The 23,241-nt window shown below is 45.9% G+C and overlaps 1 protein-coding gene across 1 annotated transcript in view; it reads left to right on the forward strand.

The window, feature by feature from the left end:
* WDR25 (WD repeat domain 25) overlaps nucleotides 1–23,241 on the forward strand; it is a 152,686-nt gene that overhangs the window by 120,641 nt on the left and 8,804 nt on the right. The window contains exon 3 of the mRNA XM_015424446.1: nucleotides 1,071–1,201. Coding sequence (XP_015279932.1) covers nucleotides 1,071–1,201 — 131 coding nt within the window. The remainder of the gene's footprint in view (nucleotides 1–1,070; nucleotides 1,202–23,241) is intronic.

The raw sequence follows: 23,241 nt of genomic DNA on the forward strand, positions 1-23,241 counted from the left end.
ACAAGGTGCCTGTTGTGGGGAGAGGAAGGGAAAGCCTATTGTAAGCCGCTTTGGGACTCCTTAAGGTAGAAAACAGCTACGCATAAAATCATCATCATCATCATCATCTTCTTCTTCTTCTTCTTCTTCTTCTTCTTCTTCTTCTTCTTCTTCTTCTTCTTCTGTCATCATAATATATACAGCAGTTAATGCTACCCATGGCTAGCTTCAAACCAAACTTTGCAATTACAGCTAGAAGCAGGTTTGTGTATTCTGGTAGGACCTAAACATGGTTGGTGCCAGTGTTCCCTCTAAGCTGAGTTAGTGTGAGCTAGCTCATAGTTTTTTAGTCTCTGGCTCACACATTTTTGTCTTAGCTCAGGAAGGATGGCTCCAGAGCAAACTAATTTATGCAGTAGCCAAACTCACAACTTTAATGACAGTAGCTCACAAAGTAGAATTTTTGCTCACAAGACAAGACTCCACAGCTTAGAGGGAACATTATATTATTGCAGATGTAACCCAACAACATGGTTAGTTTTGAAAAGGGAAAGGATGTTAAAATCGATATAAGGTAGGGGAAGGAGAGTCCTGACCTGGGTAGCTCAGGGTTGCCTGATCTCGTCAGATCTTGGAAGCTAAGCATGGTTGGCCATGTTTATTACTTGGAGGGGAGGCCCCACCCCAAAGAATTCCAGGGTTGCTATGCAGGGGCAGGCAATGGCAAACCACCTCTGGGGTTGCCATTAGTCAGCTGTGGCACTTTGTGGTTAAGCCACAGGGAAAAGAATGGTTAGGAGAAAGAAGGAAATTATGTCTGTGTTAGGCCAGAGACATTCTTCAGTGAATATGTGCTATGCAAGCTCTTGAAGTGTGGGTACACACCCATTAACTTCAACAGATGAAATTCAGACTGGGGAATCTGATGTATGCAAGGATCAGTCAATTCTCAGATTTATTTTGCTAACTTCAAAATGTCTGTTGGGGTTTATTACTACAACGGGCACAGAACTAAAATGTGTGGAACTGTAAATTATTCTTAAAAAACAAACAAACCTAACCCTCGTTCTTCTCTTCTGCCTTCATTTCAGGAGCACAGGTATTTAGTGGTAGGAGTGAGTTCCGAATTGGCACCCTGAAGTTTCACCCTGCTGATCCAAATGTTGTTATTTGTGGAGGATTTAGTCCAGAAGTCAGAGCCTGGGACATAAGGATTTGCAAGGTAAAAGAAAACAAAGCTGACATTTTACTCACTTGATAATGAAGCAGGGGAAGGTAATGATGCCATTTCGGAGACGATAATTGACGTTTTCTGTTAAAGCAGCATGTGAACATGACTTTGCCAATCATGCTTGTTTTTGTCTTATAGAAGTGAATAGCTACTGTCCATATTGTACCCTCTCTAAAAGAAATGGGACCAGGAAAGGAGAAAAATTGAAGGTTTTTTTTGTTTTAAATAAAAAAGATTTTAATTCTCTGTAATATCCTCAATTAGTGTGGAAATTCTAGGAGGTATGTTAAGTTGATCAATAGAGGCAATAAGGAACCACAGGTTTCCCAAATTACTGTCTTGACTTATAAAAAGTTCTTTGTATTTTGTAAGTTTGTATAATGAATTTGGGAGCTGCGGTGGCTCAAGTGGTTAAGACGCTGAACTGCAGGCTGTGGAAGGTCAGTAGTTCAGCAGTTCAAGACCCGGGTGCTGCATGATGGAGTGAGCTTCCATCTCTAGTTCCAGCTCCTGCCAACCTAGCAGTTCGAAAGCAAAAAATTGCAAGTAGATAAATAGGTACCACTTCGGTGGGAAGGTAACAGCGTTCTGTGCACCTTGGTGTTTAGTCATGCCGACCACATGACCACGGAAACATCTTCGGACAGCGCTGGCTCTTCGGCTTTGAAATGGAGATGAGCACCGCAACCCTAGAGTCGGACTCGACTGGCTTTCGAGCAAGGGAACCTTTACCTTTACCTTTTATAATGGATTTGATCCAGCAGCCCAGCACTGGAAGGTGCTGATGGATGCATGGACACATAAAACTGCCTTATACTGAATCAGACCCTTGGTCCATCCAAGTCAGTATTGTCTACTCAGACTGGCAGTAGCTCTCCAAGGTCTCAGGCAGAGATCTTTCACATCACCTACTGCCAGATCTTTTAACTGGAGATGCTGGGTATTGTGTAGTGGGATTGAACCCGGCTCTACCACTGACCCACAGCCCCTCCCATGCAGTTTTATGTACCTGTGATTCAAATCGAATATTGACCATAAAATATTAGATTGTTCAGTATTTCAGATTTTAAGGTCAAATTTAATTCTCCCATTACTTGGAGTTGGCTTTGATTCCCCAGATAAGAAAATTCCTTGGTCATTAAGAGATGTAGAAATCCAAGTTACTGTACAGAAAGCCCAGCCCCGTAACCAGGATTTCTTCTCTGGGAGCGCTAATAAAGTTAAATTTGACAACCCCCCCCCCCGCCTCATTGTGCCTCATTGTGCCTCACTGGGGCCTGTGGTGATCCTTCTCTCTGTGGACTGGGGGACTTCATGGCTACTCTTGATGAGCCTGACTTACCTCTGCATGAGTCAAAGCTGAGTTTGCCAGCCCTGGCCCTTGGCCTTCCATCCAGCCAGCGAAAACTCCAGGGGTTGAGGTGGGTGATCCTGCGGGGCAGCCCCGGTAGAGCTCAACAAGGGCAGCTCCTGCCCATGCATGTGACTCAGCCCTGTCCTGCTGGGCTCTCCACCTTCCACTCACTCTCCTTGCTGGGCTGCAGGGAAGAACGGGGGGACCGGAACCTCGTGTGGCCTGCGGAGAGGGGGAGGAGGGAAGAGCTTGAGCCATACCACTGCGGCGTCCCGAAGCTATTTCTGTAACCCTCGTTCCTTCCACTCACCCCTCCCCAGCTCTTCCTGCTGCTGGGGCTCTGCATAATTGATAGGGGGCTCAACCCCCAAAGCCCTACCACTGGCTACGGCCCTGAGCTAGCCAAATATCTGGCAGCTGTTATAGCACAGCATATCTAAAGAGTAGGGATGGGCACGAACCTCGGTTTGCAAACCACAACTCAGTGATTTTCGTAAGGAATGTAGTTTTGTGATGAGGTTCGTGCCCATCCCTACTAAAGAGCCATTTGCCTGGTTTACTTTACCTGATTGTGTGCTCTTGTTCATGACAATGGTTGAAGGAACAGCAATAGGACTGGATTGGACAGATGTACCCTGCCCCGTATCTAACAAAGGGAGCTTTGACTCTTGAAAGCTTCTACCCTGGAAATCTTGCTGTTTTCTAAGGTGCTACTGGAACTAAACCTTGCTCTTCTACTGCAGACTAACATAGCTACCCAGCCTTGTTTCCCTGGGTTGGAAAGAACTGCCGGGGTAGGGGAAGTTGATTCCTAGGGTATTAGGGCCCACGTGAACTAACAGAAATTCAGGGCAGCAGGTGGCTACATGGGTGTGTGTGCTCTAATGGAAAAAAAGAGGAGAGGGTGATTTCTATTCAGTGCAGCCCCCCAACCCACATAGCAACTTTCACAGGACCAGAAATGGCTTCTGGGGAACAAGGGAAATATCCTCAGACTTTCACACCCATGGATCACTGGATCCAACTTATAAAGAAATGAAGTTCAGACCAGAGATATTTTTGCTGGTGTAGAGTGATGCAATCAGCATTACCTAAGATGAGAGTTCCAAATCTTCCATTTGAACTGGCCAGGAAGCTGTTTACAGGCACATTATTGGATGCTGTCTCATGGCCACTGTTTAGCCTGCCTGCTGCTGATGTTTGTTCCTGGGAAGTCCTGCATAACTGCATGGAAACTATGTGCCACACTTTGGTCGAGTCAACAGTGGTTATGTATATTGCACATTCAACATCTGTAGTTCTTACCTAGTTTAATAGCCCTGCTATACTTTCTGGAAGGTGATTAGGGTTAAAGATGATCTTCAAGGAACCTAGCTTGGCTCCATAGCTCGATGGGGTATGTGGCCTGGATCTCCCACAGTTAAACCTTCTTTCCATGATATAGATATTGGGTTGGATCCAACCTGCTTTTCTGCTGCTCTAAAAGGAATCCCCCTGGGCCACCCCAAAAGGGATATGCTATACCTCATGGGACCTACATGTGTAAAAAGCCATGTGGGAAGGGGAACTCTAGTAAAAAGGGGAATCTGGTAAGATTCATTGGAAAGGTTGGCTTCGTATTTATTTCCACAGAACCGTGCATTAGAGGGAAACTGTATACACATTCTGTGCACACATTCTAAAATTCCTGGCAACTATAGCATAAGGCAGCTTTGTAAGTTCATTGTATGTTGAGCCTAAGTGTTTGCCAAGTTAAAACAGTTGATACCTTGGAAAGCATAGATTTTTGACTTTAAAGTCTGTTTGCCTGTGGTTGATCTGCTCCTCTGCATATATATATAAATATAAAAACTATGTATCCAAATCAGATGTGATTGTGTGGTTTGATTTCTCATGGCCTGGATGATTCTTGGAAGAGCTGGTCCAAGTTACTTGGGAACATCAAAGTGTCATGAAAAGAGCTTTGGCTCACAGTTTGGGGGGAATTCAACCTGTGCAAAGCTCATGGATTGCTCCAGTTGCTGTAGGCTTCCCACTGCAACGTAATGAAACATCTTTAAAACAATTTGTTGTTGTTCAGTCGCACAGTCGAGTCCGACTCTTCGTGACCCCATGGACCAGATCCCGCCAGGCCTGTATAAACAATACAGAAATGTAATCAAATGCTTTTAATGCTGATTTTATTCCCTGAGAACAGGATGTTTGCTGATCAGCCTGATTTCTGCACTCCTGCAGTTTATGATATTTCAAGGCAGATCTGTCTTCAGAGTTCTGTTTACCTTCCTACGAAGCCTGGACAAAGCAATACTCATATCCCACCCCCCACCCCAGTCTCTCCTTTTTCTTTCCATTTGTGCATCCTTAAGGTAGCATTTGAAGATTTTATATAGATATATTCATTCATCCTTGTGTGTTGTAATTTTGACTGTTACAATATGCTCAATTTATTTTCAACTGGAAGAAATAGTAGGGGATTGCTTCCCAGTTGCATCCAATTATGATGATGACACATCGCATTTCTGTACAACCTATGCGTTTTCGATAGCACTTTCTTCTTAGTTCGTCACGAGACACGTGATATTCTCCAATCCCCCCCTACATTTGTTGCAGCTTTGATCATGTTTTGTCTTAAATCGCACTTCCAAATCTGTGTGGGTGAAACAGTATTCCCCCCCCCTCAAGATATTCCCTTTGTTATAAGCAAGCTTTCGCTTGCTTCATTGGCAAAACTAAAAACTCTGTCATCGGGGTACATGAATGCTGTGATTCTGTCACAAAGCGGGGGGGAAGCATAGAATGTCGGATTTGATACAGACATCAGCTTCAGCATCTCAGCTTTCTCTTCTGCTTTTTTAAAACAAGGCAAGTTTCTAGTCCTTATCACTGCAGATATGTGCTTAAATACATGGACCAGATATGCTGAAATCCAGAAGCCAAAGGGATGATTGAATAACATTTCCAACAAATTTAGGGATGCATTTATCTTCTTGCCCTTCTGTGACTAGAAAAACCAGAATAAATTATGCAAATTGAATCAATTTGCATGATTTATACAGGTCACGGATTCTGACTTTTCTTGGTACAGAATTTTGATTACTAAGGCATACGTTTTTTGAGTGTTTAAAAAAAAAGAAGAAGACTGATTCCTGGCTGCCATCAACTGAGCACTGGAATACTAGAACTATCGCCGCAAACTTAAGTTTTATTCGTTGCAACAAGATTAGACAACATTCGTCAAAGCATATCTTTTCTTCTTAGAAGAAAATTACAAAAGTTATATCTGTCTTCTTCCTTCTTTTATTCCTCATTGATTTTTAAAAAACCATTCAAAATTTAATTAAAAACCCTTATATGGCACCATCTAGCCAGGTTAAGCACCTTAAGGTTCCAGTTTCAACTGGGAAAGAATTAAAAGGGCATGCTTAATTCTTTCATTGCAGCCAATGGAACATCAGTATTCTTAAGATTGTCTGGAACACACTTGTATTTTGTTACATAATCTTAGGGTTGCCAGTCTGACTGATCAAAAAAATATTTGGTCAGTTCACCAGTTAAATATTGGTCAGTTAGGACAGGAATGTATCCTACGACTCGCTTCCACCAGGGAGAATTTCCTTTAACAAAGAAAGACTTTGCCACTAAAAAAGTGACACCACTGCAGGAAGTGACGCCATTTCTGGAAGTTGACACCATTGCAAGACGTCTTTAGCTGCTGAAGGAAGAGTTAGCAGAAGAGATTCATGGGATCTCGTTTTGCAGGAGAAGGTCATAGGGTCCAAATGTTTAATTTCGTTAGAATAGAGAAAAAGATATTTCCAGAACAGTGTTTATGTTAATTATAAAAATTAGTTAACTGTTGTGAAAAAGTGAAATTAAAAATGTAACGCACCATTGAGTGTCTTAACATCTTCTGTCAGGCTACTGTAACCTAAGCCCAGTGAAATCAACTGGAGTAACTGCATAGGATTGCACTGTTAGGTAAGACTCTGTAAATGTTAAGGATTCACTGAACAATTATTTCCCTTTTGTCCTGTACTCCAGGTTCAGACTACAGTTAAAGTTCTAATTTAAAAAAAAATGAATTAAAATAGATATAAAGCATAGTAGCAACAAGCAAAAATTAGGGGAGTTGGGCTATGTAGGCAGCAGGACCAGCTCTTCCGGTTTTGGAAATGCCTGCTATTCTACCAGATGGCCAATAGAAGGAGCTCTCCTATGACTCTGTGTCCCACAGTGCTGCCTTCCTCACTGCTGCCCCTGCTAACAAATGAGACCATAATGAAATAGCAAAGGTAAGTTGCCATTGACACAGTGGTATTCTTGACCTCGGGGAATATCTGCCAATAGTTAGGAGGGTAGTTGGCCAGTTACTTGAATGGTGAGTCAACCTTAGGAGAGACAGATGGAAAACAATGGCTTGGATTCCACTGAAAATTTCTGCTGATGGAAATGAGCGTCAGTTCTGCATCTCGCCCTTCCTTCTGTAGGACAAGGGGGAAAGAATGTGATTTCTGAATGTGATTTCTGACACCCTCTCCTTGATGTACATTGACAGCTGTCACAATGCCTTCAAAAGCTTAATCATAATAGATTCAGATCTTGGTATGTAACCTAGAATCTTCTGATTGGAGAAACTTATAGCAGAACATATAAGAAGCCATATTAAGCAAGAGTATTATTAGAGGCTTCTGTAGAAGGAATTAGGATGCAATAGAAATGGAATGCGCAAGCTGCAGGGACACTGAGAGCAAGTTTAATGTGATTCACAGCCCTTATCACCTAGCTCTCCATATGCAGATCAGAAAGGAACCCAGTGTTCTCTAATGTTCCCATTGTCCTGGAGACCAGACAAGCAAATGCAATCACTGACATATATGATCAGTATCAGGAGAGACCAATAGTAAGGTTTAGAGTCAAATGATGCTTTTATGATGTTAACTGCTTGGTACCAAATAAAGGTTCTTGAATGTGTAAATTATATGTGATGTTATTTGGGGTATAAGACCTTCTGCCCTTCCTGGTTATGGCAGAATACGGCTTGAAATTGCTGAAGTGCTAAGGTACTCAGCCCCTGTATTCCCTGTTTCCATTGCAATAAACAGATATTCATCTAACTCGTTGGACTCCGACTGTGTGATTCCAATTCGGCCAAAGGGTCACACAGGGCACAGATTTGTGCATCACTTCTGCAGCACAAAGGCCCCCAGAAACGGACTGGGAGATGGGGACCCTCAGGAATAGAAGGGGGGGGGGACTGAAAGCAACACACACACCCTTCCATCAACAGAAACCCTCTGCAGAATCCAACCCAGCATTTAAAAAAATTAATAATCCCACAGAGTATTTGATAAAATTTGGCTGGTCAGTTGACTGGCCCTTCAGGAGATATTTTTTTCATCTCGTTTTTATCTTCTTCTCTGTCTCCCCATTAGTGTTTTTTTTCTTGCTTGCTTTTAGAATATAAATTGCTATAGAGCATTTTTTGTGTGTCTGTATGTGTAAGGAATGTAGTATACTTTTTAGTAAGGATAGGCAAACTCCCTATTGTAATTGTAATTGATTACTATGATCATCACAATTGAATGCTCAGTAGTGGGGGGAGCTAATTTTTAAATCAAGATTTCTCAATTGGCTCACACAAAGCAAGATTCATAGAATCATAGAGTTGGAAGGGACCTCCAGGGTCATCTAGTCCAACCCCTTGCACCATGCTGGGAACTCAAAAATACTGCCCCACAGACACCCAGTGACCCATGCTCCATGCCCTTGCATAGAATGTGCTACTTGTTTAATTATGTAATCCTTAGCCAAGCTGCATCCTTCTAAGTCCCACTGAGTTCAGTGGACTTTACAAGGGTATAACTCTGTTTAGGATGGCATTGTAAGCAGTGTTCCCTGTAAGGTGTGGAGTCTTGTGAGCAAAAATTCTACTTTCTGAGCTACTGGCATTAAAGTTGTGAGCGAGCCATTTGGCTACTGCATAAATTAGTTTGCTCTGGAGCCATCCTTCCTGAGCTAAGACGAAAATGTGTGAGCTGGAGGCTAAAAAACTGTGTGCTAGCTCACACTAACTCAGCTTAGAGGGTACACTGAAAGTCTTTCTTTACCCTGAGTCATGGACATTCATTGCAGCTCCAACAGAGCCAAGTAAAAAGGTGATTTTTAAATGGCTGGATGTGATGCCCTTGAAGCTGTGCATTCCCTGAGCTTATCCAAGAGCTTTCCAGACTGTGGTCAGACAAGCTCAGAGATCACAAAGCTTCTTCCCCCTACCCAGCATTTGCCCACTGAACTTTAGAACCTCAAAATCCCCATTGGAGATGCTGTTTACCTTCATAGGAACGACAACTCATATCCATGTTGGGCTCTAAGTAGACTTTACATGAAAGCACATTCTGTGCCCATGCAGGACCTCTTGCTTTGTGTTGCAGACTTATTTATGTACTTCTCAGAGAGATAACATTTGACTTTTAATGTGTCCGTGCGTGCATAATGAGCAAGGCAAATTTATATTCCGGTCCAGATAATTGCTAATTTTGTCAGATAACGGCTCTTTATGTTGCTGGTGTTTAACACCCTAGCATTTTAACATCCATTCTTGTGACCCTGCAGCATTCTGTTGTGTGGATTCTGGTATATGTTGTTTGCTCAAAGTAGATTTGAATATCCTAAAGAGAAAATGCTATAGCAGTAATTCTGTCTAGTCTTATTTAACATTTATTCAGCAGCAGCATTGTGTTACACAAAATATGCTTCATCCTCAGAGAGGCCTTAGAAATCTGTAGCCATGATCTGCTATGACAGTAAGGTAAATATAAAGGTTTCCCTTGCTCGAAAGCCAGTCAAATCTGACTCTAGGGGGCGGTGCTCATCTCCGTTTCCAAGTCGAAGAGCCAGCACTGTCCGAAGACTTTTTCCACAGTCATGTGGCCGGCATGACTAAACGCCGAGGTGCCAGAACACTGTTACCTTCCCACCAAAGTGGTACCTATTTATCTACTTGCAATTTCTTGCTTTCGAACTGCTAGGTTGGCCAGCATTGGGGTCAGAGACAGGAGCCCACTCCGTCACGCCGCACTCAGGTCTCAAACCAACCTTCCAGTCTGCAGCTCAGCCTCTTAACCTCTGAGCCACTGCGGCTCCGCTATGACAGTAATACCTTTATAATATTATCCTGCTTTTTTCTTCATAAGGGGACTTGGAGTGGCTAGTAAAATAAGAAACAAATCTGGATTCAGCTCCCCACCCCAGTAACATCACTAAAACCATTTGTAACCATCCATCCCAAGAAATGGTAAACACAGCTGGCATAAGGGGGGAAAATCATGTCCAACAAATGAGCTCCTAAAGAGGACTGGTATGCAGTGTTAAAAAAAATGATCCTGGGTTAGGGTATTCCTTGCTTCCTCTGGAAAACTATTTTAAAGAGATGGGGCTTCTGCCCCTAGGCCCCCAGCTCATTGCGCTTTTCTGCATTCTTGTAAGTTCCTGTTTCTTTTTGGGGGGGGGGGGTCTGTTCCACTTGTCTCGCTCCCTCTAGTAGTCGATTTGATATTACATGGGTTTATATCCGACAGATCTCCCTGCAGATTTACACTTCAGGCTTTTTATGCTGGACATAAACTGATGTCATATCGAACTGACCATTCGAGGGAACAAAACTCGAGTGGAACAAAAAAATCCGAAGCAACAAGAACGTACAAGCAAAGAAGACGAGAACGCGGAAAAGCCCATAGTCTAGTTAGGGTTGCCAAATGTTACCTACCTTGCCGGCGGGGGACTACAGCGCGGCTCCCGGTGCGCGCACGCGCGCCGCATGCACGTCACAGGGAATTGATATCATGACGCCGGGCACACTGGGGGCGGGGCCACGTGCACGCTGGGGCGGGGTTCCCCCTGGGGCCCGATTCCCCGGCGTCGGGGAACGGGCCTCTGGGGCGGGGGGATTTCCACTCCCTGGGGGGATTTGGCAGCCCTAAGTCTAGTCGAGGCAAATCTGCCTAGCATGAGTAAATGCTCAATGAGTGATTAAATTGTGGAATGGTGGACAGAGAGAGAGAGTCACAACCATAGTTGCCTTTAGAAGGACAGGTCCCTCAAAGGCTACTAGCCATGCGAGCAGAGGGCGCCTCTGTACAGAGGCAGCAGACTTCTGAATCCCAGTGCCAAGAGGCAACAGCAGGGGGAAACCTTGCCCCCTCCACCAATGCCCCGTTTGTTGGTCCATCAGGGCAAGTGGTTGGCTGCTACATGAAACAGGATGTTGGGCTAGATAGACCACTAGTCTGGTCCAGCGGGGCTCTGATGTTCGGATTATCGAGGTACAGGGAAGAGAAATGCTTGGGAGGAATGAAGCTGGTAGAGATTCTTACCCAAAGAGGCGGTCCTTTAAGTACATGGCCCAAGGCCTGTCCGTTCTTTTGCTGTTAAGATAAGCAGTAGGGTTGCCAGCTCTGGGATGGAAAATACCTGGAGACTTTGGGGGAGTGGAGCCAGGAGAGGGCGGGGTTTGTGGAGGGGAGGGGCCTCAGCATGGTACAATGCCATAGAGTCCACCCTTCAAAGCAGCCATTTTCTCTGTCAAATGGAGATCAGCTGTAAAAGCGGGAGGTCTCCAGGCCCCACCTGGAGGCTGGCAACCCTAGTAAGCAGCAGAAGGTCAAGTCCATAGTGTGATGCATAAACAGAACTCTGTAGGATTTCATAACAGAAGTTTAAAGTATTTCTACGCCATTTTCAATTTGCCACTGTTGAAGGATTTCTTTTTGCAAAGCGAAGTCCGATTTCTTAAGCATCCCAGAATTGCATTGTGCCGCATGAAAATGCCAGACCATACCGAACAGAAGAGACCTCTTGGGAGTCTGTAAGTACTTCAGGGCCTTGGCTATACCCATTGTCATTGTAGATATGAACTCTGCTGAAATCCCGGAACATACAGGAAATGCATGCAAATGGGGTTCAGCAAATCAGACTGGCCCTTTATAGAAGTGTTTAGCTGTTATGGCGGCGGGGGGGGGGGGATCCTCTAATGCTCTTCTGAGCCTTTGCTGCTTTATAAAAAATAATAGTAGATAAGGCCCCGTTTCATCACATTGTCCTCCTTGGGCAAAGCCGCTTCTTATCGTTCCATTTTTTTTTTTGTCCATTTAAAATGAACAAAAACATGCTATTGTGAGCCAATGGCCTCTCAGAGGCTGGAAACACTTGGGGGGAAAAAGAGAGAGAGAGACAGAGAGAGAATAAAAATTGAGAGCCCTTTTTTCCTTAGCTGTTTTCCAAGAATTGTTTTGGTCTGTCGGAGTGGGTCTGTCTCAGCCGACATCTTCTTTGAGATTCATAAAAGATAACTGGCAGTGCATAAACAACTATGCATCTGTAACAGGATTAGAAACCACTGCTGCCTTTGAAGGAGATGAAATGCCTGTCTTTCACACAGGTTTGGGTTATAGCCTGCAAAGGGTGTTTTTTTCCTTCTGGAAACTGCAAGGGCCAGACTGGTCACTGAATAAAATTGTACATGTGCAACTGAAATGACAGGTGAACATAGGAATATAAGAAGACTCAGGGGTCATTTCCTGCAGGAGCGCACAGGAGCGGCGCTCTGGCAGGAAAGAGCCCAGGGGGCGGGCACATACAACAAGCCCCACCCCCTGCTCCCAGCAGCGCTCAGTCAGAGCAAGAAGCAGCCAGGTAAGCTGCAGAGCCCCCCATCCGGCCCCTGATCCAAAACAGACCAGTGGCACCTTTAAAACCAAGTTTTATTCAGGTACAAGCTCTCCCTCCTCGGTGAGGACAGATCTGCACGCCCCCCCCCATAGCTAGCAATCCAAAACAGTCCAGTGGAACCTGAGCGGTGGGTGTTGCCTTCTGACACACTTCCAGTGATGTCAGGGGGTGTGGCATATGCAAATAGGTTATGCTAATAAGCTCCTGCACCTCTTTTTCTATGAAATGACCCCTGAGAAGACCAATGGTCCATCTAATCCAGCATCCTGTCTCACACAGTAGCCAATCAGTTTGGTGTAGTGGTTAAGTGTGCGGACTCAAATCTGGGAGAACCGGGTTTGATTCCCCACTCCTCCACTTGCAACTGCTGGATGACCTTGGGCAAGCCATAGTTCTGTCAGAGCTGTTCTTGAAAGAGCTCTCTCAGCCCCCCTATCTCACAGGGTGTCTGTTTTGGGGAGGGGGAAGAGATTGTAAGCCGCTCTGAGACTCTAAGTGAAGGGCGGGGTATAAATCAAATCTCTTCTCTCTTCTTGTGGACTGCCAACTACATGGCATAGAGGCCAAGGCGGATTAGATTTTACATGATGGGCCAGTCACACACTGTCAGCCTAGTTTATCTGAGGATTGTGAGGATCAAATGGATGAGCAAATGCACATGAACAAAAGGGGAAGAATCGTTCAGTGAATTCTTAAAATTGATAGAAACTTACCTAACACTGCAACCCTCTGCCAAGTTACTTCAGTTTCCCACTATGGTTAGAATGGAGTAATGCCGCTCTAGGAATCTATAATCACCCACTTTAACACTTCCAGTGGTGTAGTGGTTAAGTGTGTGGACTCTAATCTGGGAGAACTGGGTTTGATTCCCCACTCCTCCACTTGCACCTGCTGATGTGACCTTGGGTCAGTCACAAGGTCTGGCACAGCTGTCCTTGAAAAAGAGCAGTTTGTGTCAGAGTTCTCTCAGCCCCACCCACCTCACAGGGTGTCTGTTGTGGGGAGGGGAAGGGAAAGGAGTTTGTAAGCCGCTCTGAGACTCCGAGTGAAGGGCGGGGTATAAATCTAATCTCCTCCTCCTCCTCCCCACTTTTTAAAGACACCGCAACCAGGAGGCATTACAATATTGGCCATTCTGTTTTCAGTCCCTTTCCTAATAGTCTGCAGCATGGAGTCTGCCTTTATAAGAACACAGAGCCATGTGACCAGTGTTCCCTCTAAAATGGATTAGTGTGAGCTAGCTTGCAGTTTTGTAGGCTCCAGCTCACACATTTTTTGTCTTTGCTCAGGAGGGATGGCTCCAGAGCAAATTAATTTATGCAGTAGCCAAATTGCTCGCTCACAGCTTTAATGCCAGTAGCTCACAAAGTAGAATTTTTGCTCACAAGACTCCACAGCTTAGAGGGAGCATTGCACGTGACACCCCCCCCCCCACAGCTTAGAGGGAGCATTGCATCCCCTTCCCAAATCCCTGCTTTAAAGAAGTGCCACAGGATGGTTGTTGTCGGCTTGAGAGAGGGAGGGCAGGATGAAGGTGTGACACATTTATCCCCTGCTCTCCCCTTGCAAAATGGTTATGGAGTGGGACAGCTTCAAGCGGCTTCAGTGGCTAACCCTGTTTCATGCCTCAAGGCTATCAACTGGCTTGTGCCTCTTGAGCTTGGGAGTGTGAAAATGGAGACTGGATTTGTTGCACTGACGGAGTTTACAGCTGTGAACTTAAGGCTGACGGATTGTGGGTACAAAAACAGGGCTTTAAATCCAGCGTCCTGTGTGGCATTTGCCACATCAAGAGTAGATGAGTCTCTCTAAAATGATTTTCTTGTGCCTGAATTATCTTATCTTGTATGAAATAAGCCTTCAACCTGAAACTCTTTTTTGCCTCAGTGGGAAATTTTCCCAGCGTTATACCTGATTTTGTTAACATCAGAGGCTATTGTATGCATTTTATAAAGGCTTATGCAAGCTTTTTTGTTTTGTTTAAGGAAGGGAATTGTCAAATAAACTTGTGCATTTAAAAAAAAATTGTTTTTTGTAACCGAATGGGAAGATGAGCCTATGGGAGGTATTTCAGGATTGCATTTAGGAAGCTAAAGATTTTTTTTAATTTTAGAAGGTGTTAAATACCGTAGCCAGCTTGAGCCAAGGGGAAAGATGGGGTATAAATATTTTAAATAAATAAAACAATACCTTTCACCATTAAAAATAAATATTAATTTTATTAAAATGTTTACATCCCGTCTTTCCTCTTGGTTTGAGGTGGCTTATGATACTAGTTAACATCCCCAGCTAAAACCAACAATAAAATAGGAAATCCCAAATCCCTCCCCCCAAAAAAATAGTTTTTCCCACAATGGGACCCTTGTTTTGTCTTTCTAGGATGGCAATACTTTGGAGATGATTTGGAGGTGATATACAGCATGTGACAACAGTGTGTGTTTCAGTTAACTGTGTCAGGTTTTGAAGAACATAATCTTCTTTGCAACGGTTTAACTTGGGCCTGTCTAACTGTGCAGTCCTATGTACTGTTCATTCAGGCGAAACCCACTGAAACCTATAGAATAAGTCTGCATAGGATTTCACTTTCATGGCATTAGCTACACTAAAGACAGAAAAGGCTTGCATGATGGGGTAGTGAGAGGATTCCCTTGCCTACCACTGATTGCAGCCTCCGGGGGAGTGGGAAATGGGCCCTTACTGGAGGACATTAGGAGGCAGCAAAGGAGGAGGAGGAGGAGATTGGATTTATATGCAGCCCTTCACTATTCTAAGGAGTCTCAGAGCGGCTTACAATTTCCTCTCCCTTCCCCTCCCCACAACAGACACCCTGTGAGGTAGGTGGGACTGAGAGAGCTCTGAGAGAACTTGTGACTGACCCAAGGTCATCCAACAGCTGCATGTGCAGGAGTGGGGATCAAGCCCGGTTCTCCCAGATTTGAGTCCATGCTTCTAACCACTACACCAAACTGGTTAAGGGTTGTAGCTGCAACAACAAGCGTGCCTGCAACTAGGGCTGTGTACTCCAGACTTCAAAATTCCTGGAGATTTGTGGGTAGAGCCTGAGGAAGGCAAAGTTTGGGGAGCGGAAGCAGCTTAGTAGGGATGGTATTAGGGTTGCCAGCCAATGCCTGGCACCCAGCAGGAGATGAAGGGCACTGACATTGCACACAATGTGATGTCACTTCTGGGAAAAGGTGACATCACGCCAACCTAGGAATTGCCAGAAACTCTATGGTAAAACCATTGTAATGGGAGACCTGGAAACCCTAGATGGGATGCCATAGAATTCACCCTCTGAAGGTGCCATTTTCTCAAGGGGAAGTGATCTCTGTAGTTTGGAGGGGAATTCAGGCCCCACCTGGAGGCTGGTGGCCCTACCTGCAGCTACTGAACTTATAGCAGAGCCTATTGCTGGAAAGAGATGTCATCCCCTGCACCCATGCCAGGTTCTAAGACTCCACAGCCGGACACTCGTAGTGGTGCAGCTGTGGCCCCAGCATTTCCAGGGCTCTGTGTGAAAGTCTAGGAGTCTCTGACAGAGAACTGTATGCAGCATCACTGAATTTCAACCCTCAGTGTCCTTTAAAGGAAGCTGTTATAGTCAAAGTAAGACCTTGGGGACCCCTAGCAGCCAGGAGATGCAAACACATGGGTGGGGCAGTTATCACTTAAAGACAGCCCCACTGATTTCTCTTTTGTTGCTGGGGGAGGGGGGAGGTGTTTTTCAGCAACTGCAGAAGGGGAACTTTTTGGTTGCCTGGTGTTGTGTAGTGGGTTAGCCGCATGGAAGAACCGCTGAGGCACGCATAGTACCCAGCACACTTTATTAGTACACAACACGCGCACTCACCAACGGCCGACCGGCCGCTTATATACAGTCTGGGGAACCTCCCATTGGCCCATTCAAACCTCTCGCCAATGTCCCACTGGTTCCCCTAGAGGCAGGGTGCAGGAGCCTGGTCCCCATTGTTCTCCAGACTCAAGCTCCGCTGTATCGCGGGCGCCCAGTGGCGGTCCGTGGACACAACACCTGGCAAGCATTCTTGCCCCTGAGTAGCCCTGAATTTCTGAGACCCACTGCAGCTGGGATTTCTATGGCTGATTTTATTTTCTTTCATAGTATTTTCTATTTTTAAAAAATCTTTTGTGACCTACCTTGAACTCTTTTTTATGGAAAGGAAGCCTGCACATTATATAAATAGGGATATGTTTGTAGTGACCTCGGATGTGATGGAAGCCACAGGCTAAGCCACTAGGGTTGCCAAATTTAAAAAACCTACCGGCGGGGGAGCATCCTGCTGCTCCGGGAGCCGGTTGCGAACGTGCGCGCGCGCCGCCGGAGCATCACCGGAAGTGACGTCACACGCTGGGCGGGGCCACGCCATTTGAGGGGAAAACGAACGGAGCCTCCGGGGTGGGGGATTTCCGCCCTACCGGGGGAGTTGGGAGCCCTATAAGCCACTTATCTGTGTAAACATCCCATGCAACTAACTCCTGTCTCATATGTAAATGCTCTCCACATGTGCACTGTGCCACACATCTTCTGTAGCCCTGTGTTCATTTTATTTGCATAAAATACTCTGCTTTTCACCCAGAAGGACTCAAATGGATTATAAGTAGCAAAGAGGAGGACTGAGAATTTATGGAGGATGGGAAATCCTATTCCTCAGCCCCCTGATAGGCTCCAGCTGTAGTTTCCTCTCTTCAGTCTGGTGTAGTGGTTAGGAGCGCGGACTCTAATCTGGGAGAACTGGGTTTGATTCCCCACTCCTTCACATGCAGCTGTTGGGTGACCTTGGGCACGCCACAGTTCTCTCAGAGCTGTTCTCTCATGAGCAGTTCTCTCAGAGCTCTCTCAGCCCCACCTACCTCACAGGGTGTCTGTTGTGGGGAGAGAAAGGGAAGGAGACTCTGAGTGAAGGGCGGGGGTCCAATCTCCGCCTTCTCCTGCTTCCTCCTCCTCTTCTTCCTCCTCCTCTTCTTCTTCCTCTTCTTCTTCTTTTTCTGCTGGTGTTTGCTTCTGCTTGTAGCAATTAAAATGCAATCAGAATTCTGTTTTTTGGAAGGGGGGGTCTGCACATGGGCTGATTCATCTCTTAATATTTTGGGTGGGGTCTTTTTTATACACAGATCAGGTCCCTTGGTTTCGCAGAACCCTAAACTGTGGTTGGCCCCATTGTTTAGATTTTGTCGTCCTCATGGTGGCCAGCCCTTGGCTGTTATATAGAAGAATTTTAAATGGTCTAACACCCAACAAAATAGAAGGAAACTAGAAAGCAAAGGGGTTCTTTATGTCTCTCTGTTTTTACTTTTTTCAGCTTTGTTGTGGTTAGTTTAATGATGCAATGAAGCGATTTCCCGTGGCATCCCTCGGGCACAAGCACAACACTTATGCGTGTTTATATATTTAAGGTACATTTTGTAAGATATTCAAACAATTGTGGAGTTTCCCCTAACGATGAATTTAAAAAAATGTGTGGACCATCTTAGCCAGTGATTAAAATATAAATGCTTACTCTGGGACTTCCAGTTACTCTCTCCTTTCTCCCTTCGCTTTTATGTCCCCCCCCCCCCCCACCAGCTAATTAGTTTCTGTCCCTCCGCTTGCTTGTCTGGCATTCGGGTGCACTTTTGTGCTTGCTTCTGATCTTTCCAGCTGTCAACATTAACTCCTTTCCTTTCCAAAGGTTCGTGTTGCTAAGCAACCATTTCCTGTACAATGTGCTCATTGGAGCACCCCCTTTCCATCGAAGCCTACGCATTCTTGGTGCAACTTTAAATGATTCAAAAAAATAATAATTCTGCTGCAGATTGCCATTGGGATCTGTCCCGCCGCACCCTTCTGTCCAAATTTCTATTCTGTACAGCTACTGCTAGCAACCGAGGGCTTTTTAAAATATATAAAGTATTATTTGTTTCCAAACTGAAAATTAATATTTACTGTTCTGCCAGTGTTCCCTTTCCTTTCTTATTGAGCTATCCAAATGCAGTTATTTTATTTGTAGAAATACGAATACATTTACTGTTAACATACAAATATTGATAATGCTTTTTAAGCAGACTTAATTGCTTAGTGCACTATGTAAGATTCCTGGGACCAGTTTAACTGCTTTGTATAAGAACCAGTTTTATTCTAGCACACTTAGTTTATACCCACTGGTTTCTCCATGACCACATTAGATTACACTTTTTCCCACCTTAAGTCAAAGACGAATGTTTTCACCATGCAAGACAATAGTGTGCGGTTTAGCCAGAGAAAAGAGACCCCTTCCTGAAAATGTAAAAATAAAATCATGGCTGTGTTAATCTGTAGAGAATAACATTAAGAAAATCATGTTGCATCTTTAAGATCAATTCTTTATTTTACAGAGAACAAGCTTTTGGAGGCTAATATCTACTATATCAAGTACAGATAAGGCCAACAAGATGGAAGGGGACTGGGGGTACAAAATTCCCCATACCCAGGTTGATCTGGTGGGCCCTGATAAGTCCACAACCCACCAGCTGGCAAACAGCGAGAGAAGCAGTGGGCAATGATGTGGGGAACAATGTCATGCCATTGGCGCAAAACCATAAATGATGTCATTGTGTTGGTGTGATGCTCCAGCATCCCCCAAACTCTATGGTTTTGTGCCGGAAGTGACATCATGCTGTTAGCATGATTACTTCCCCCCCTGCTGAGCAATGGCAGGGGAAGCAAGTGGAGGCTGGTAATTGTACCTGTAATCTAAGGACTTCAGCAACATCCAGGCACTCCTTTAGAAACCACAGTCCCTGATTTTTAACCCTTTGCTTGACTGGAAAATCATAGCAAGTGCTTTCTTGCAGCACTTGCTATGGTCCTGGTCACACGGGCCGGAAAATGCGGGGGGGGGGGAGTGTGGCTGTTTGCCCTGGAGCAAACTAACGCGCGGCCGCCAGATCACACGACCCACCGACGTTCCGTGGTTCGGGGGGAGGTGGCGATCACACGACAATCCTGCGGCGCGGCAAAGAAGCGGCGCGGCGCAATCACAGCAGCAATGGCTAGGCGCCACTGCCGTGGCAAACGGGGTTGTGGGTTTTTTTAAACCGAAGTGTGTGCATGCGCCGTTGGGTGCGTGTGTGCATCCCATGGAGACTTGGGGGGGGGAAACCTTTTTGCAATGGGACATGGGCGGGTGCGGGATGCCACGAACTACCACCGGAAACGCGATCAGACACCCGCCCTTGCCCCGCGGTTTCGGGAAACTAGTACCTCGGAGGTACTAGTTTTTTACGGCGCATCTTCGGCGGGAAGCCTCGGGTTAGCCACGGGAGCTCTATGCTTCCCAGATGTTGTGGTGTGATCGCGCCCGGAAAATCCGCCTATCTTTCGTCTCTGTAGCATGGCTAATGCTTCGTGTGACTGCAGCCTATGTTTACTTAACTAGAAAACATAATTTATGAAACAAAACTTAACTAGAAAACATAAAATGGGTGATAATGGATTCCTAGAGAAACACTTCGTTCCATTAAGGACTAATGAGTTTCCTCCTCCTTTCTGTAATGTCTAAATGTTTAAATGAATGCGAGGAGCAGAGATAACCTTTTCCCAGGGGCACTATGGTGGCTGCGGCAGTTGTGAATGCAGAGGAAGGATTGCTGCACTTCTACTCATTCCATCTTCTCTGCCCCCATCATTGCAGGAATTTTGCTCCAGAAAGAGGCAGCAGTCACTATGACATAGGGTTGCCAGTCTCCAGGATGGGATATCCTGGGATTGCAGCTAGGGTTGCCAAGTGTACTTACCCTTGGCAGCGGGGGAGCCTTGCTGGGCTCCGGGAGCTAGCGTCGGATGCGCATGCGCGCCGCCAGCACGTCACAGGAAGTGACGTGCTACGTCCCTCACGTTGGGGTCGTTGGGGTTCCCCCCCCCGACGATCTGGGCCACGCCCCCAACGTGAGTGACGTGGGGCGTTCCCCCCGGGGGACCGATTCCACCGCGGCGGAAATCGGGCCTCCAAAGCGGGGGTTTCCCCGCCCCCCGCCCCCACTTGGCAGCCCTAATTACAGCTGTTCTCCAGACAACAGAGATCAGTTCCCCTTGAGAAAATGTCTGCTTTGGAGGGTGAACTGTATGGCATTATACCTTGCCGAATTCCCCCCTCCCCAAATTGTACCCTCCCAGGCTCCACCCCCAAATCTCCAGGAATTTCACAGTCTGAAGTTGGCAACCCTACATGGCACATACTGAATAAAGAGCACCAGCAACAGCTGGGAATGTATAAGAGAGATTTATATTCATGCCAACTTATGTTTTCCCAAGCAAATCAGCATTCCAAGCCTCCACGGAACAGAATTGTATTTTCAAGCTAGTTGAAGCCCGAGTTGCCAGGAATGTTTGTTGCTGCAGAATCTGCTGCATCTAACTTGCGCACAATGTGCATCCAGTTTATAGTAGATAGGAATAAGCAGAGAACAGAAGGAGGGAGCACACCTGCAGACCGAAATGAAACTAACCAAAAAGAGTTAAGTGTTGGCAATCCAACGAAGAACCTGTTAGACCATTGGTGCCATAAGTACCCGAAAAGTTCTATTAATTTCACTCAGCTCTACAAGAGCATTTATGTCATGTTTTTAGACTAATTGGCCTCATTAGAGGGAGAAATCTTGGTCCTTTTGTTGTATTTTTTTACCCTGCCCTTTCACTAGTGTAGTCAGACAGCTCTCTTCCCCCTTTCCCACTGTTATCCTCACAACAACTCTATGAAGTAGTCTAGGCTGCAAGATTGTGAGCTGCCCAGGATCACCGACAAGCTGTCATAGCTTTGTGTGTCTTTGTCATGGTTTGGTCTGCATGGATCTTGACCTACTGTCAGCAATACTAGCGTCCAACTTCATTTGTACATTTTGACCATTCTGGCTGGGATTAGTCATTGTGAGCGACGCAGGATTGCCGCTTATCCTCACAACAACTCTATGAAGTAGTTTAGGCTGCAAGGTTGTGAGCTGCCCAGTATCACCGACAAGCTGTCATGGTTTGGTCTGCATGGATCTTGACCTACTGTCAGCAATACTAGCGTCCAACTTCATTTGTACATTTTGACCATTCTGGCTGGGATTAGTCATTGTGAGCGACGCAGGATTGCCGCTGAAAAGAGAAGCCCTGCGTCCTCTTCTGCTTCCCCTTTCTCCTTGTCGTGTCTGGTAATGCCATTTGTGTGATGTCACTGCTGAGAGGTTTCTCTGCCCCTGTTCATCATCTCCAGTTGCTTCTTGTGGAGTAGAGAAACTCAAATGCAGTGTGGCATCCCATCACACGTATGGTGTTCTTAGATCTGGGGTCCCCAACCTTTTTTTAGCTTGTGGACACTTCTGGACAGGCCTGTTGCTACAGTGGGGCATCTTGGGGCCAGGACCCCCGACTTCCCATCCAGCCAGTTTATTTTATTTTTCACGCATGCCACAGCCTCGCCACACTGAGCCATTGCCCTGCCGTGCCTACCAGCACCCTTGCCACCCCCCTCTAGCTGCTTTTTAAAAACTTTTACTCTCTTGTCGCTCCTGATGCAGCCTGGGTGTGTGTGCTGGAGTACCCCCCAACTTATTTAAATGCCCCCCAAAGTAAAACAAATCCTGGCTATGGCCCTGCTTCTGGAATTCTGACACAGGGTGGTGGGCACAACCGCAAAATGGCTGCCAGAGGAGATGGAGCCAACCACAAAATGGCTGCTGCAGGAGGTGGGACCACACAAACACACAGAGGAAGCCAAGGTGCAGGTGAGAGAAGGGGTGATTTTTAAAAATACTCTGAGAAACTGGAGTGAGATACAATGAAACCACACTTGTGGCAGCTGCTGTTGATACAATGTTGTTTTAATCTGCACAGCCAATCAGATCTGCAATGGCCAGTCAGAAGCCCTGCTGGGCAAGAGCTCCATGTGGCCATGCCCACTTTCTCAGAACAGTTGCTGAGCAGCAGGAAAGGTGGTAGTGGACACCGTGGAGTCCATGGGCATCATATGAAGCCAGCTGGGTGACCTTGGGGGTCAGTCACAGCTCTCTCAGAGTTCTCTCAGCCCCATCCACATCACAAGGTGCCCATTGTGGGGAGAGGAACGGAAAATGATTGTAAGGCACTCTGAGACTCCTTTGGGTAATAAAGAGTGGGGTATAAAAACCAACTCCTCCTCCCCCTCCTCCTCTTCTTCTTCTTCTTCCTCCTCCTCCTCCTTAACCCAGACACAATGACATTAGGCAGGCTGAACAACGTGAGTTTTTTTTTTTTTTTAAATTAAAATCCACGGTGGGTTTTTTGCCTGGATACCAGGGAGAAAAGTCTGATTCTCCAAGGGCCAGTCCAGAAGTTCCTTATTCTTCAGTAACGAACATGTTTAGGGTAGCTACTTGCAGTTGAAGGCTATCAGAGGATACCACCAGGGGTCATTTCCTGCAGGAGCGTACAGGAGCGGAGCTCCGGCAGTAAAGAGCCCAGGGGACGGGCAGATGCAACAAGCCCCACCTCCTGCTTCCAGCAGCCCTCAGTCAGAGCAAGCAGCAGCAAGGTAAGCTGCAGAGCCCCCCCCCCTCGGCCCCCCGGTCCAAAACAGTCCAGTGGCACCTTTAAGACCAAGCTTTATTCAGGTACAAGCTCTCCCTCTTCTGCGAGGACAGATCTGCACGTTCCCCCCCTCCCAATAGCTAGCAATCCAAAAGAGTCCAGTGGAGACTGAGCAGTGGGTGTTCCCTTCTGACACACTTCCGGTGATGTCAGGGGGTGTGGCATATGCAAATGAGTTATGCTAATGAGTTATGCTAATGAGCTCCTGCACCTCTTTTTCTATGAAATGACCCCTGGATACCACTACGACATTTCTGTAGGGTGGACCTTAAGATGGCAGTCTGGGCGGGACAATTTTATATGGGCTCTAGATTGGCTTGGCTTGTTTGTGTGCCTGGGTTGTTTCTGCAAAAATGCTCCCCAAATTTC

The sequence above is a fragment of the Gekko japonicus genome, unplaced genomic scaffold (assembly GCF_001447785.1).
Source record: "Gekko japonicus isolate JY-2015 unplaced genomic scaffold, Gekko_japonicus_V1.1 scaffold44, whole genome shotgun sequence".
NCBI classification, from domain to species: domain Eukaryota; kingdom Metazoa; phylum Chordata; class Lepidosauria; order Squamata; family Gekkonidae; genus Gekko; species Gekko japonicus.